Source organism: Salvia splendens, chromosome 7 (assembly GCF_004379255.2).
Source record: "Salvia splendens isolate huo1 chromosome 7, SspV2, whole genome shotgun sequence".
In the NCBI taxonomy this organism is placed as follows: domain Eukaryota; kingdom Viridiplantae; phylum Streptophyta; class Magnoliopsida; order Lamiales; family Lamiaceae; genus Salvia; species Salvia splendens.
In genome coordinates this window covers 27,337,104-27,350,080 of record NC_056038.1, presented here as the reverse complement: position 1 = coordinate 27,350,080, position 12,977 = coordinate 27,337,104, and the positions used below count along the sequence as shown (strand labels likewise).

At 37.3% G+C, this 12,977-nt stretch overlaps 2 protein-coding genes across 3 annotated transcripts; both read right to left on the bottom strand.

The window, feature by feature from the left end:
* Positions 1–55: 55 nt before the first annotated feature.
* Positions 56–1,831, bottom strand: LOC121811601 (molybdenum cofactor sulfurase-like). The gene has a single exon (XM_042212471.1). The coding sequence runs from the start codon at positions 1,745–1,747 to the stop codon at positions 203–205; it is 1,545 nt and encodes a 514-aa protein (XP_042068405.1). The 5' UTR covers positions 1,748–1,831; the 3' UTR covers positions 56–202.
* Positions 1,832–3,276: 1,445 nt separating this feature from the next.
* On the bottom strand, positions 3,277–9,316 carry LOC121811075 (SPX domain-containing membrane protein At4g22990-like). Of its 2 annotated transcripts, none has more exons than XM_042211852.1 (12): positions 9,223–9,316; positions 8,948–8,993; positions 8,778–8,836; positions 8,416–8,536; positions 7,610–7,921; positions 7,308–7,412; positions 6,760–7,214; positions 5,679–5,980; positions 5,032–5,207; positions 4,016–4,206; positions 3,730–3,863; positions 3,277–3,638 (listed from the first exon to the last, which is right to left on the bottom strand). In XM_042211852.1, exons 3-12 carry the CDS (start codon positions 8,828–8,830, stop codon positions 3,400–3,402), a joined length of 2,088 nt encoding a protein of 695 aa, XP_042067786.1. In that variant the 5' UTR covers positions 8,831–8,836; positions 8,948–8,993; positions 9,223–9,316; the 3' UTR covers positions 3,277–3,399. The 2 variants fall into 2 exon arrangements, with proteins under 2 accessions (XP_042067786.1, XP_042067785.1); XM_042211851.1 differs by having other exon boundaries at positions 9,101–9,242.
* Between the last annotated feature and the right edge of the window lie 3,661 nt (positions 9,317–12,977).

Genomic DNA, 12,977 nt, shown 5'->3' with positions numbered 1-12,977 from the left:
AAAAACGGAAAAAAAAATGATTCAACTACCTTGAGATAGGAGAGAATATGATTTATTTGCGTTCTAAAGGGCGTTGATGTTAAACCTCAACAGTTGTTTGATTAAATAAAGTGTTGAATATCATTCAATTTTGGTTGCAATGATTAGGAACAAAAAAAATAATGGAGTGAGAATTATGGATGATGGAGCATAGTAGTTAAACTTAAACCTCAACAGTTGTCTGATTAAGCGCAGTGTAACGCCATTTCTCCTTCTCCACGAAATCAGCATCCAAAAACCTCGCAACAAATGCCCACAATCTGTACACATCTTCGAAATTGGTTAACATCCCTATTGAAGCCCACACCACTCCCAAACTTCCCTCAAAACACACGTTTTTCAACACCCCAATGCTGACACAGATGTTGTTTCGACAAGCCAATTTCTGCACCAAAATCGGCTCAACTCTCTCCCCCTTCCAATCGCACACATTGAACGCGATCGCCGGCCCTCGGTCCAGCCTGATCCTCGGCCCGTACACCGTCACCAGCTGCACCCCATTCCCGGCGTTCGGATGCCGGAGACTCGTCAGCGCGTTCACCAGCCAGTTCACCAGGTACCTCAGCCTGCTGCTGATCAGAATCAGGCCCAATGCGTCCGCGTTATCCAGGCCGCGGAACTCGATCGCCTTATCACGATCCAATTCCACTATCTCGGACAACAATTTGCGCTCTTCCGAGCTGGAAGAAGACGATTTGATAGGTGGTACGAGGTTGATGATTCCCATGTTAGTCGAGGATTGAGAGAGTAGAGAAACGTTGGATTTCTTGATGAAGAGACAACAGAATCCGGCTGGGTTTCGGCCGAAAATGTTGAAGAATGAAGAGATGAGGAAATCCGGGTGGAAGAGAGAGAGGCCTAATGTCTCCATTTCCTTTGGTGCTAAAGCTGATGCATCCAGCAACACGTGCCATCCTTTCTCTCTCGCCATATTCATCCACTGATACGAATAACGAGCTCCGCTCATTTTCGATTGGAGTGGGAACACAAACAGGCCGCGTTTTTTGTTCAGTAACATTTTCCTTAGTTTCCTGGAATTGACTCTGAGGTAAGGCCAGGAAAACGTGGCGGACTGGGGCCGTGCGCCGCGTTTTCTGGCGGCCTGTATCATCACCTCCAGAGCCTCGTTGTCATGGTCATAGACTGTGACGAGGCTCTGGTGGGAGTCGAAGGGGTAGGAGTTTGCGAGGAGGCTGAATGCCGACGATTGACTGGCCGTGAAGACTAGCGAGTAGTCTTCCTCGGAAAGGTTCATGTATTTCAAGATTCTTCGCTTCGCGGAGGCGTGAAATTGGGCCTCCTCGGCGCCGTAGAGGAGGTAGGAGGTGAAGTTGGTAGAGCTGTAGGAAAAGTCAAAGAAGCTGTCGTCTGCATACGGGTTTTGGGCGTAGGAGAATAGGCCGTGGCCGACGTAGTCGAGGCAGACGTGGTTGGAGAGAAGGAAGTGGTTGTATTCCTGAGCTCTGACGCTGTCAGCGAGGACGGTGTTGAAGTAGTTGGGGACGGCGTCTCTGAGGCTCGAGAGGAGGTCCCGCAGCGAGGGGAGTGACTCGTGATTGGTGAAACTTGTGTGTGGATGGAGAGTGGAGAGGATTGCGGAGACGAAGTTGCGGCCGGGGGTGGAGTCGGCCGCGGAGGGAAGGGGATTGGCGCAGCAGGTGCTAAAGCACGCCTTTGAGGCCTCTTTAATGCAATTTGGTGATTGCATTTGTGAGTTTTGAGTTGCCTTCTTTTCATCCTATCTAATTTCAATTTGCTGAAAATGAATGGCCAGCTTGTCATGAGACCTATCTATCTATCTATCTATGCTTGACCAAGTCTTTCATCAATCACAATGTTTACTTTCTAATGTCTACTAGTAGTATTCTTGTTACAAAGATTCATGCTCCTTTTTTTAATTTGTCCAAACATAAAATAAAGCATTAATATGACCGATGACTTCGTATAATCCACTAACAAATAAACAAAAGACGAAATGGGAATTGTGATGTGGCCGGCGCTTATCTGTAGTGTGGTGGCCAAGAAATAGACCTTTTTCCTTTTAAATTTTGTACGTTACCCGAAGGGGACCTCGAAAATTCATAATGATGGTACATAAGTCAATTATTTTTCAGTTTGTATCGTTTGTAATAAAGTCCCCACATGATACACAGTTTCCTTGGTTGATATCTATAATTTTCACATACAGTTCGACAGTTATTATTGATAACCCAAATTAGGGGGTTGGACTTTGTTTCCTTAATTCTCATACCAAGATGGAATGAAATGTGATTCCAAATTTTATTTTAATTATTTATTTAGTAAGTATGATTTATAATTTATATTTTAGAAGACATAAAATTTATAATTTAATCCTTTTTTTTTCATTCTATTCTATCCACGTTCCATTTCTTCATTACAAATGGGGACCTAACATGTGTGTGGTAGTTGGCTAGGGAGTGGTAAGGCATGAGACAAATATCTTTGAATCGCAACTTTGAAATGAAACAAAAAAAAATCCTTAGATTGAGAAACCCCTTAAATTAAAAAAAAAGATGTACTCTTTCCGTTACACAAGAATATGCATTTTTGGTTGGACACGAGTTGTAATACACAATTAGTAAAGTAAGAGAGAAGTAGAAAGAAAAAGTAAATAATTAAAGTATTGTTAGTGGAGAACGAGTCACACCTCATTAGAGATGAAAGTTTCCAAATTTAGAAAATGCATATTTCTGTGAGACGGGCTGAAAAGGAAAAAGTGAATAATCTTATGAGACAAAGTGAGTAGTATATAATACGATAACTACCATGATTAAGAAAATCTAATTCCTTAAATTAAAAATAAATAAAAAGGTTTAAATTTCACCACTACTTAAATCTTTTATTAAAAAACTAATATAAACATTTGTCACATGTTACGTTGTCCAATTGAAGATGACTCACTTTCCTTTTTGGTTTGTCCCAACTAAGATTATCTATTACTAAAAATGAAAACACTTTTCTCTCTACTGTATTCCCTCTTTTTTACTTTACTCTCTCAATTGCACACACAAAATAAAGTTGCATAAATTCCCGTGATGCCAAGGAAGAAGTCATCTTCCTTGGGACGGAGGGAAGTAGATAAAGAAATCAAAAGATGGATATTACTTCTTTCCTATTTAAAATTTTTGTGTATGTTCATAGACAAAAACAACAAAAACAAAGCCTTCAGCTGAATCAACAACAGTAGCATATAGTAGATGAGATGAGATACTCACATTTTAAGGAAAATGAAGAATTTCCTCTTTATTTACACATTTATTCAAGCAATCAAAGATCCAAAAATTTGGATTTACACACCATAACCAATAAAAAAATGAATGAACCATACCCAAAATGAGTTTAGTAAAGAGAATTGTAGGTACAGCATGTAGCTACAATGGAACCTATGCAAATCACCAGAGAAGGAATGAGGGTGAGATTTAAGAGGTTACTCTCCCCGAAATAACCACCTATGGTGATTGTTGCATCTGCAATCACACGAGCAAACGTCCCAGCTTCTGTCGACAGAAGTCCACCATTGTATGTTCCACGAGAAAGCCTGGACGACATAACTCTGGAGAGCAGCGACAGATTGACGCCTGGAATGATCCCACAACATATCATCAACAACATTCTTGGATATATTTCGGTTATGCATTATGCTATTTGTCATGTTTAATGAGATATTACCTTCCAGTACTTCAGCAGCTACAAACATGATGAGCCCTGAACAGACATATTGTGGCACGGAATATGGGACAATAAACTGGAAACTAAAAAGTATACCCAGAAAGACCACAATTTCAGATGCCAGTAATATTTGCCTGCCAAGAGATCGATGGGAATAAATATTAGCACGTTTGGCTCAAGATCATAAGTACTCGCGTAAAAATGAGATTGTGCTGTCAAACACGTGTGTACTACGTAGTGCACACTTGCTTTAGACGTTTCATTGATATAAGAGATAAGAAATTACCTGTCCTCATACATATTGCTTATGTAACTTCCAACAACAATGTTTATAGGAAGAACCGTAAGGCCAAGGCTGGCAAGAAAGATTGACACTTCACTAGTTGTCCAACCAAAATAGTATGATGAGATTACACTTGATTCTGAAAGGAGGATCTCCATTGCGTATTTGAGCATGAAGTATATCAACAACTGAACCTGCAAATAGCATACAGAATATAAACTTTTACCAGGTATATAAACAAGAGTTTTACTACTCAACATGACCAGCAAATAAAAGAGCTTTTGAAACATCAGAAGGACCAAAAATTGGTTATTGCATAAATGCATAAAGTCCAGGTTATATGATCACAAATCACTGAAATAATCTGAAACTTACAAATAGTACTTTGATAGTGTTACAAAAATCTTAATATGTCCAGTTCACAAGTTTGCTCCATTTCTAGTACAACAATCATGGAGAACTATTAGAAGTCCTCATTCAACAATATGGACATATAAGGTCACGCACCAAAATTAATTGAGAAAAGCATCTTAGTCAAAGTTAGATGTCAATAGAGTAGTTTAATGTGGAGTTAGAGCCAGAAATGGAGTGCAGCATTGGAGATGAAGAGGCATAAATTTTACCCTATAACTGCATCTAATCAAACGAATTTGAATGTATCAATGCAGCAGTATTCCAGCTGCATTTTTTCATACATTGCCTCAACAAGAAAAAAATGACAAGAACTATCGTGATGCCTATGAGATTGATTGATACCCCCATTAATCAACTTTGATGGTGTTCTATGATGTGATATATGATTGTTAATATATGAAGTGTTCAGGAGACTGGAAGGATGTTAAACATTAAATTTTTATGAGAAACATGTCCAAAAGAATCATTAATATGACATAGATGCACTAGTTATAAACCAAAAGGGAACAATTGCAGGTATTTTTTCTGAGAATAATTATGCAGATATAGGTAAGTCTAAACAGCTCAGACAAACGTAAGTCCACAAGTGTTTTTCTTTTTATTACCTTTACAGATGGTGTGAGTAGCCTATAGGCTGCTCCTAGTGAGTTCGCTGGTCGACGTGATTCCTCTGGAGCCTCTTCACTAGCATCACATTCTTGATCCCCATCATCATCTTGCTCATGTTCTGTTGACATAAGCAATGGTTGTGCAAGTCCCTTCTCTAGCTTATCATTTTTTGCTGTCACAAACAAATGGATTATCAAATTTTAAGTGTCTTTCCGTATTTGCAACTCGGCCTGCTTGTGAGCAGGCCTACACATGAAGGCAGAACAAACAGCAATTAAGAATCATAAAAGCTAGATGAAAAAATAAGGGTAAATCTTCAACTTAACAGAATTGCTTAGATCAGCATCAGCCAAGGCTTTGTTCTACAGGGGTCTACCTTTCCAAGTCTATTTCAATTAGGAGTCTTGTAAGTTGTATAAATACCTCCCTATGGATGCATAGGAGAGGCATGAATGGGATTAATTTGCGGCGGAAGTCTTTCCGAGGCCTCGCAAGAGGAAGGCTTTCACCTGTTTCTTTCATTGTTCTTTCAGTTAGTTTATCAAAAAGGTTCATGTTCATTCATGGTCTCTTTGTTATTTCATTAAATATGAATCGATGCTTTTCTCTCCATACCAAAAGCACTAAATTGCAATGTACATACCAGCACTAGATTTCTCTGGGGCATCGTCGACTTCAATCTCACAAGCAGGTTCTATGAATGAGATCGACAACAATACTAAATAGCATGCCCACGCGATAGTCATTACCCAGCCAGGTAGAGTGACTTGATTAAATGTGATATCGAAGATCCTGAAATTAGTTTGAAGTAGCCCTGCAAATGCAGGGCCGCATGCCATTCCCAATGCACTTGCACTAACAAAACCAGCAGAAGCCTGCATCCGGATTTTAAGTGGCACACAGTCACTAATATAACGCCGATTAACTGCTCTTGCAGAACCCAAACTGCAATTGTGCGAAAAACAAGGGGAACCATCAAATCATTAATCCCATCAATGTCAATTACTTCGAGATTAGGTACACAGCATTCAGAATGCAAATGTAAGTGCCAGCTTTAAGACAGAAAATCTCATGTGTATTATCATTCAATGTGTATCAGATCTTCACTTGAATATGGATTTTCTTTTAGGCCCAGTTAAGAAAGTTAGTAAAGAGAAGGCTGAAGTCTGCTGACCAAGTAGTAGGACAAACATTAGATTTTAAGCTAGGGAACACATCAATCAGTTTCCCACAAATTGTCCTTAGGTTGTTTTAGGCTGAAGGATTTGATGATCCGTTACAAATCAACAGGTTATTTAATATGAAATTCACCCTCTTGATTTGAATGATCTTTTGCCTATTGGGGGGGGGGGGGATTCCACTATAAGGACAGACTTGAAATCTATTTCTTTCAAATCCTTCAATTTTAAATTCCTTAGTTTTTCACACGGCATTGTTGTCCCTCATCTGGAAAATCTATTCCTTAATCTACATGATTTTGGACTTTGACTAGGAATCAGCAGCACTAATCAAGATATAGCAAAAGCACCTAAGATGTAGACAATAAACATTCAGCAATTAACTCATTATAAAAATAAAAGGAAAGAGATATTAAACAAACCACACAGGCATGCTGGCATGCAAATGCTATACACATAAACCATACAAGTATGCAAGGAGACCGATCAATAAAGAGTAAAATAAGAATAGACACAGAGACACAGGGATACCAATCAGTTACCTACCCGCAAAATACACGACCAAGCAAAAGTAGTGTTAATGACTTGGAGTCATAAGCCAATGCATACATAGCGTTTCCAATAAGGAGAACTATGCTGCTAAAGACCAAAGGTCTGAAGTATGACTTGTTAGACCAAGCACTGAAGTACACAGAAGAAAATATCTGTGCAACTGCCATTGCCCCAATTACGATACCACAGACTGTTGGAGCTGCACCAAGGCTTGTAGAGTAGTCATCTGCGGTGGGAACAATAATATATGTGTTGACCATATAAAGAAAGGTGTTTGCCAAGTTCAGAATTAGCGACATGAAATGGTATCTCTGATTGTCAATATGCTCTTCTACAACAGAAGGCAACTCGTCGTGCATGATAAGTGCATGTTGGCCCAAAAACTCAAGGAAATTTGTTGAATGGGTTAATCTGTCAACAGCTGATTGTAGTGAGTCAACAACAGGCTCCTGCCGAACCATAAAAATCATAAAGAATAAATTCTCAAGCAGTAATCTATCACAAAAACAAAGAAAACTATAAGAATAAGAACACATGTATACCTGGAGTGGGAGTGCAGGCTGATCATAAATCGATAAGTAGCTTCCCTGGCGGTCCTGAAGATCAGCAAGATTGCGAGATATAGCTCCAACCACGGCACCCAAACCCTACAGTCACCAGCAATGCTGATCATGTTATGTTCAAATTACATTTTCTTAGTTTTGGCATCACTAGTTGGCCTCATTATTGATGTTGTGATAGCTTCAGTAAAGCTGAGGAAACAAATATTTGCAGATTATCTCTAGGTACATTAAAAAAGGGCAACAAAACAGAAGCAATGAGATCCATTTCCATTTAATCTTACCACATGCTTGAATACTTGCTGAAGCTGGGAATAAGGATGATTAGCACGAGTTTTGACGTAGTAATCTGTGAATTTGTATCCAAATCGCTTATCAAACTTCTTAAGGATCTTCCTTAGACCGATGGCATTAATTTCAACAAAAAGAAGGAGCTTTAGGAGATCCTTCCCAACTTCCCTGTAAGCTTCTCGTAGCTCAGATATTTTTGATATGTCAGGTTGTTCTAGAATAGCCTCTTGTTGTTCATTCAGCTGGGCAATCCTGCTAGCGAGTAGGCCTTGTTGTTCCAGCATAAAGAGAACAATTTTTTCTATCTGCAGTGACAGAAAGGCAATATATAAACTACATTGCAAAAGTTGTGCAAACAAATCTCTTAAGCTTACTGTGGCGAGCATGAAAATAATCATTCATAAGAATACAAATGTCTACAAACAAAATGTCAGAAGTCCTCTACTCCAGCATATTTGTTAAAAATTGTTTACTTCATTAGATCTGAACTTCTGAAGTTATTAGAGATCACAATAAACCTACAGCACAAACAAAGATGGCATTTGAGAGAGATAGATTATCCGTATTCAATATTTCAGAAAACACATAAACCGTAAACCATAATAATTTCCATGTAACTGCAGATTTTCATTTTAACCTTATCAGAAATATTGTATTTGCATTATGATCCAATACTTCTGTCTACAAACTGGTATCATTTCAATTAACATTATCTAGCTCATACCATGTTGACAGAATACATATATATACAGTCAAAAACGAAAAGAGTTTGACGAACCGTCGAATATTTACTACTTACCTGATTATCCAGCATTCTGGAGAAATCCTTGAGAACATGGCGCCGTTCCAGTGCCCCAGCTTCAATTTGATTTGCGTACTGCTTTACCTTTTTCTTCATTAATTTGTAGTTGATGTAATATCTAAATTTCACAAAAAGTAAATCTTTTCAGAGTAAAGATAAGTGAAGGTAATGATAGAAATAATTATGTACATGTTCTCCTCTCCTGGATACATGTTCACTAACTTAGACAGCTATAGCATACATCTAAAGTTATTGTAAGGGTTTATACCAATCTTTGTGAAGCATATCTATCACTTCAGTAAACCAATAATTATTAACTTTTGAGAGAAGACTGAATCTGAATTGAATCATACACATACCCTCTCCATTCTTCAATTTGTCTTTCCTTCAACTTCTTCCCAAATTCAACCATTTCCCCCTGCAACATCGCAAAATTCAGGTATGAATTTGCAATACATTTATGCTAATTCTGGTTGAAATGAAAATTCATTAATTTCACATAATCTAAGCAATAAACATTAGAACTCACTTGAGAGAATGTCACAGAACAACTACGCGTTCTTCAATTTGTTCTCCTGAAAGTGAAACATGATAATTAGTGATGAACATTGAGCACCATCAAATGCACAATCTGGAAATATCATGCCATTATATACAAAAATTAAAGGAAATCAAATCTCACAAACGGAATCTGAGTTTGAAGCAGAAGCAAACTACGTTTTCTCAGCTTCACTGCCGACTATGTGAATGATTATGCCCAACTAAACATACATGTATTTATACAAATATATGAATTTTGTTGACCTTCAATTTAATTGGGAAAAGAATATTTACTGCAACTCCACATTGGATTGCCACCGTTTCACAGAGATGAAGAGGTAGCAAATATTGGATACAAAACGTAGACTAACTCCATAGTCCAACCTGTGATCTCTTTATTATTCGTATTTTTTCTTTCAAAATTTTTACCTCCCAACAAGATAGACCAAAATTTTTATTATTTCATATATAATTATAATTACTTAATTAAAACTATTTATATAAAAAGTTGCATAACTAGTTTCATTAAAATTTTAAATGCAATAAATTTAAGAGTAAAGACCAAAATTGGTCATGAACATATGTCCATTTTAGACATTATTTTTTGAATTTTTTATCTCAAACATTTCAATTCGGATCACAATTGATGATTCTAAGCTAACAGTTCCGTCAATTTTTAAACAGTCAACGTTTTTAACTCGATTTTGACAAATTAAAGCCGTTAAGTTAAGTATGATTACTTACTCCCTGATTATATTCTTAATTATTATTAATAAATTACTATCATTATTAATAAATTACTTACTCCCTCTTCTGTCGGCGGCGGTGGTTTGTTTTGTGGTGTGTTCGATTGCGGCGGCGAAGGGGTCGACGTCGTCTCTGGATCTGTGGCGGGGGAGAATATGTTCTTCCGCGGCGAGCGTGGGGATTTGGGGGAGGATTTGGTGGGGGGATTTGGAGGGGAGGTAGAGGGGGTTTTTTCTTTTATTGTTCTAAAATAAAACTTAGATTCCGTGAGTGTACTGGACTTTTTTTTAATGAAACGCATGACGGAGATGCGTCTTTAAGGGAGACGCATAAGGGTCATGCGTCTTTTTAACGACGCACAACCATCATGCGTCTTAGGGAGAGACGCATCTCCCTCATGCGTCTCTTAACCCATATATATGAATTCATTCTTGGTTGTTTCTCTTTTATAAAAACATCCTTGAATGTTTTATGTTTCACTTTCGATGTGGGATAAAATCATTCTTGGTTGTTTCTCTTTTATAGAGACATCCTTGAATGTTTTATGTTTCACTTTCGATATGGGACAAAATCATTCTTAATTGTTTCTCTTTTGTAGAGACATCCTTGAATGTTTTATGTTTCACTTTCGATGTGAGACAAAATCATTCTTGGTTATTTTTCTTTTATAGAGACATCCTTGAATATTTTATGTTTCACTTTCGATATGGGACAAAATCTTTCTGAGAGAAATGCATCTTCTTTAATTTGTTGGCGTCCATCTTATAAGAATTCTAAAGTTAAGCATGTTTGGCTTGGAGAAATTGTGAAATGGATTAGTCAATGATTTCGTACAATTAAACATTAAAACACATGAAATTATATGAGTTCATTATAAAGACAAAATATCATTTCACATTTAGTTTATAGAACAATCTAGTCCATCACACAATTAATTTATTTTATTCTTATTCTTATTTTACTAATCAAGCAACACTACTAAATCTTTATCTTAATTCTATTTCATTTATTTTATCTTAAAGTCCATCTTGATTTAATTATTTTGACATAGCAAGACTTATTTTTTGTAGTTCATTGTTGTAACCAATATAGATTTTGTTGGAGCTAAGAAGAATTAAATCTGGTTATCTCTTACTTAGAAAAGCATATGCTTTCTCCATCCTATTAATTTACAAATATTTGTTTTTTGGCATAGAATTCATATATATTTATTTAAATTAAGTGAAAAGAGAATAAAGTAAAAAAAAGGAAAAATAAAGACGATGATATTTTACATTTTAAGAAATGTTTCATTTCTAATAGAATAGATAAAGTATAATTCATAGAAAAAGCATAGAGGAGTTCATTTGTGATTAAAAAATTATTGAAAATAGATTAATTCAAGAGAAATTAGTAATTTATTTTTGGCACCTTTATAAAAAAATCCCATAAAAATCAACTAATTTTTCGTCCTTGATTACAAATAAACTCACACCGCGTGCGATTGCTAAATTGTTTTATTAAAAATCATCCAATATTTTTAATTAAAAAATATATTTGATGGTAAGAATTTTGAGGCTGTTAGAAAATAAAATAATATTCTATAAAATAAGAGTGTTGGACGTGATAAATGATGATCCTAAGAAAGGCAAAAGTGTTGGATGTATCTATAAAACATAAAACAACCAAAGATTATTTTGTCCCACATCGAAAGTGAAAGATAAAACATTCAATGATGTCTCTATAAAAGAGAAACAACCAAGAATGATTTTGTCTCACATCGAAAGTGAAACATAAAACATTCATGGATATCTCTATAAAAAAGAAATAACCAAGAATGATTTTGTCCCACATCGAAAGTGAAACATAAAACATTCATGGATGTCTCTATAAAAGAGAAATAACCAAGAATGATTTTGTCCCACATCGAAAGTGAAACATAAAAATTCAAGGATGTTTCTATAAAAGAGAAACAAACAAGAATGGTTTCATATATATGGGTTAAGAGACGCATGAGGGAGATGCGTCTCTCCCTAAGACGCATGATGGTTGTGCGTCGTTAGAAAGACGCATGACCCTTATGCGTCTCCCTTAAAGACGCATCTCCGTCATGCATTTCATTAAAAAGAGAGGCATGAGGGTCATGCGTCTCTCCCAAAATCGGAACAAAAAAAAAGTCCAATACACTCACGGAATCTAAGTTTTATTTTAGAACAAAAAAAGAAAAATACCCGAGGTAGAGGTGGCGGGGAGGGGGTTTGAGGGGCTTGATTTTGCCGGCGTGGAAGAGCTCGTCGGTGGGGAGGGAGGGGGCGGAGGAGAGGTGGCCGCTGAAGTCGAAGGCGAAGTCGGCATCGTCGAGGTCTTGATCGGCGTCGCCGTAGTTGGATTTGGGGTTGCCGGGGGTGGATTCCCAGAGGAAGGGGATAGCGGCGGTGGGGCTGGTGGGGGGCGCTGTAGAAGGAGGAGATTGGGGAGGTGTGGTGGTGTGGTGGTGGCTGACGTCGGAGGGCGGCGCGGAGAGGCCGTGGCTGAGGGCGAGGAGCATGTGCGGCGCGGAGGGGTAGTAGGAGGAGGAGATCGGCGGTGGAGATGGGGAATTGTTAGGGCTGGAGCCGCTGCGGGAGGGGGCAGGTGATGGCGGTGGTGCGGCTGGAACTCAATCGCTGGCACGGCGGCAGGGGGAGGCGCGTGGGTTTATTAAATTATTAAATTACCATAATTTATTAAAATAATTAAGAATATAATTAAGGAGTGAGTAATCATATTTAATGACTTTAATTGGTCAAAATCGGGTTAAAAACGTTTAACCGTTTAAAAATTGACGGGACTGTTAGTTTAGGACCAATTGTGATCCGAGTTGAAATGTTTGGGATGCAAAAATTTAAAAGATAATGTCTATTACTAAAATCGTAAAATGGGCATACATTCATGACTAATTTTGGCATTTAGTCTAAATTTAATGAAATTGTTATCCTCACATTAAATTTTTATGCTAATTGAATGTATATGCTGATAGTAAATGAGAAAGTTAAAAAAATGGTAAATAAGGCAAAATGATATTAGTGGACAGATTAATTTGCATCTAAGGTCAAGACCTCAAGACTGAATTATCATCTTCCATATTAGTAGTTGTATGCATTAATTGATACTCCATAGACCATAGTCCATCCCATCCTGTCCCCAAATTATCCTTAATATTGTCTCACATTTGACATGTCCCGATTTTAAAAATTGATTGATTTTACGAAGAAAAAATTATTATAATAAATAATTTTACAGATCGTGTCGGT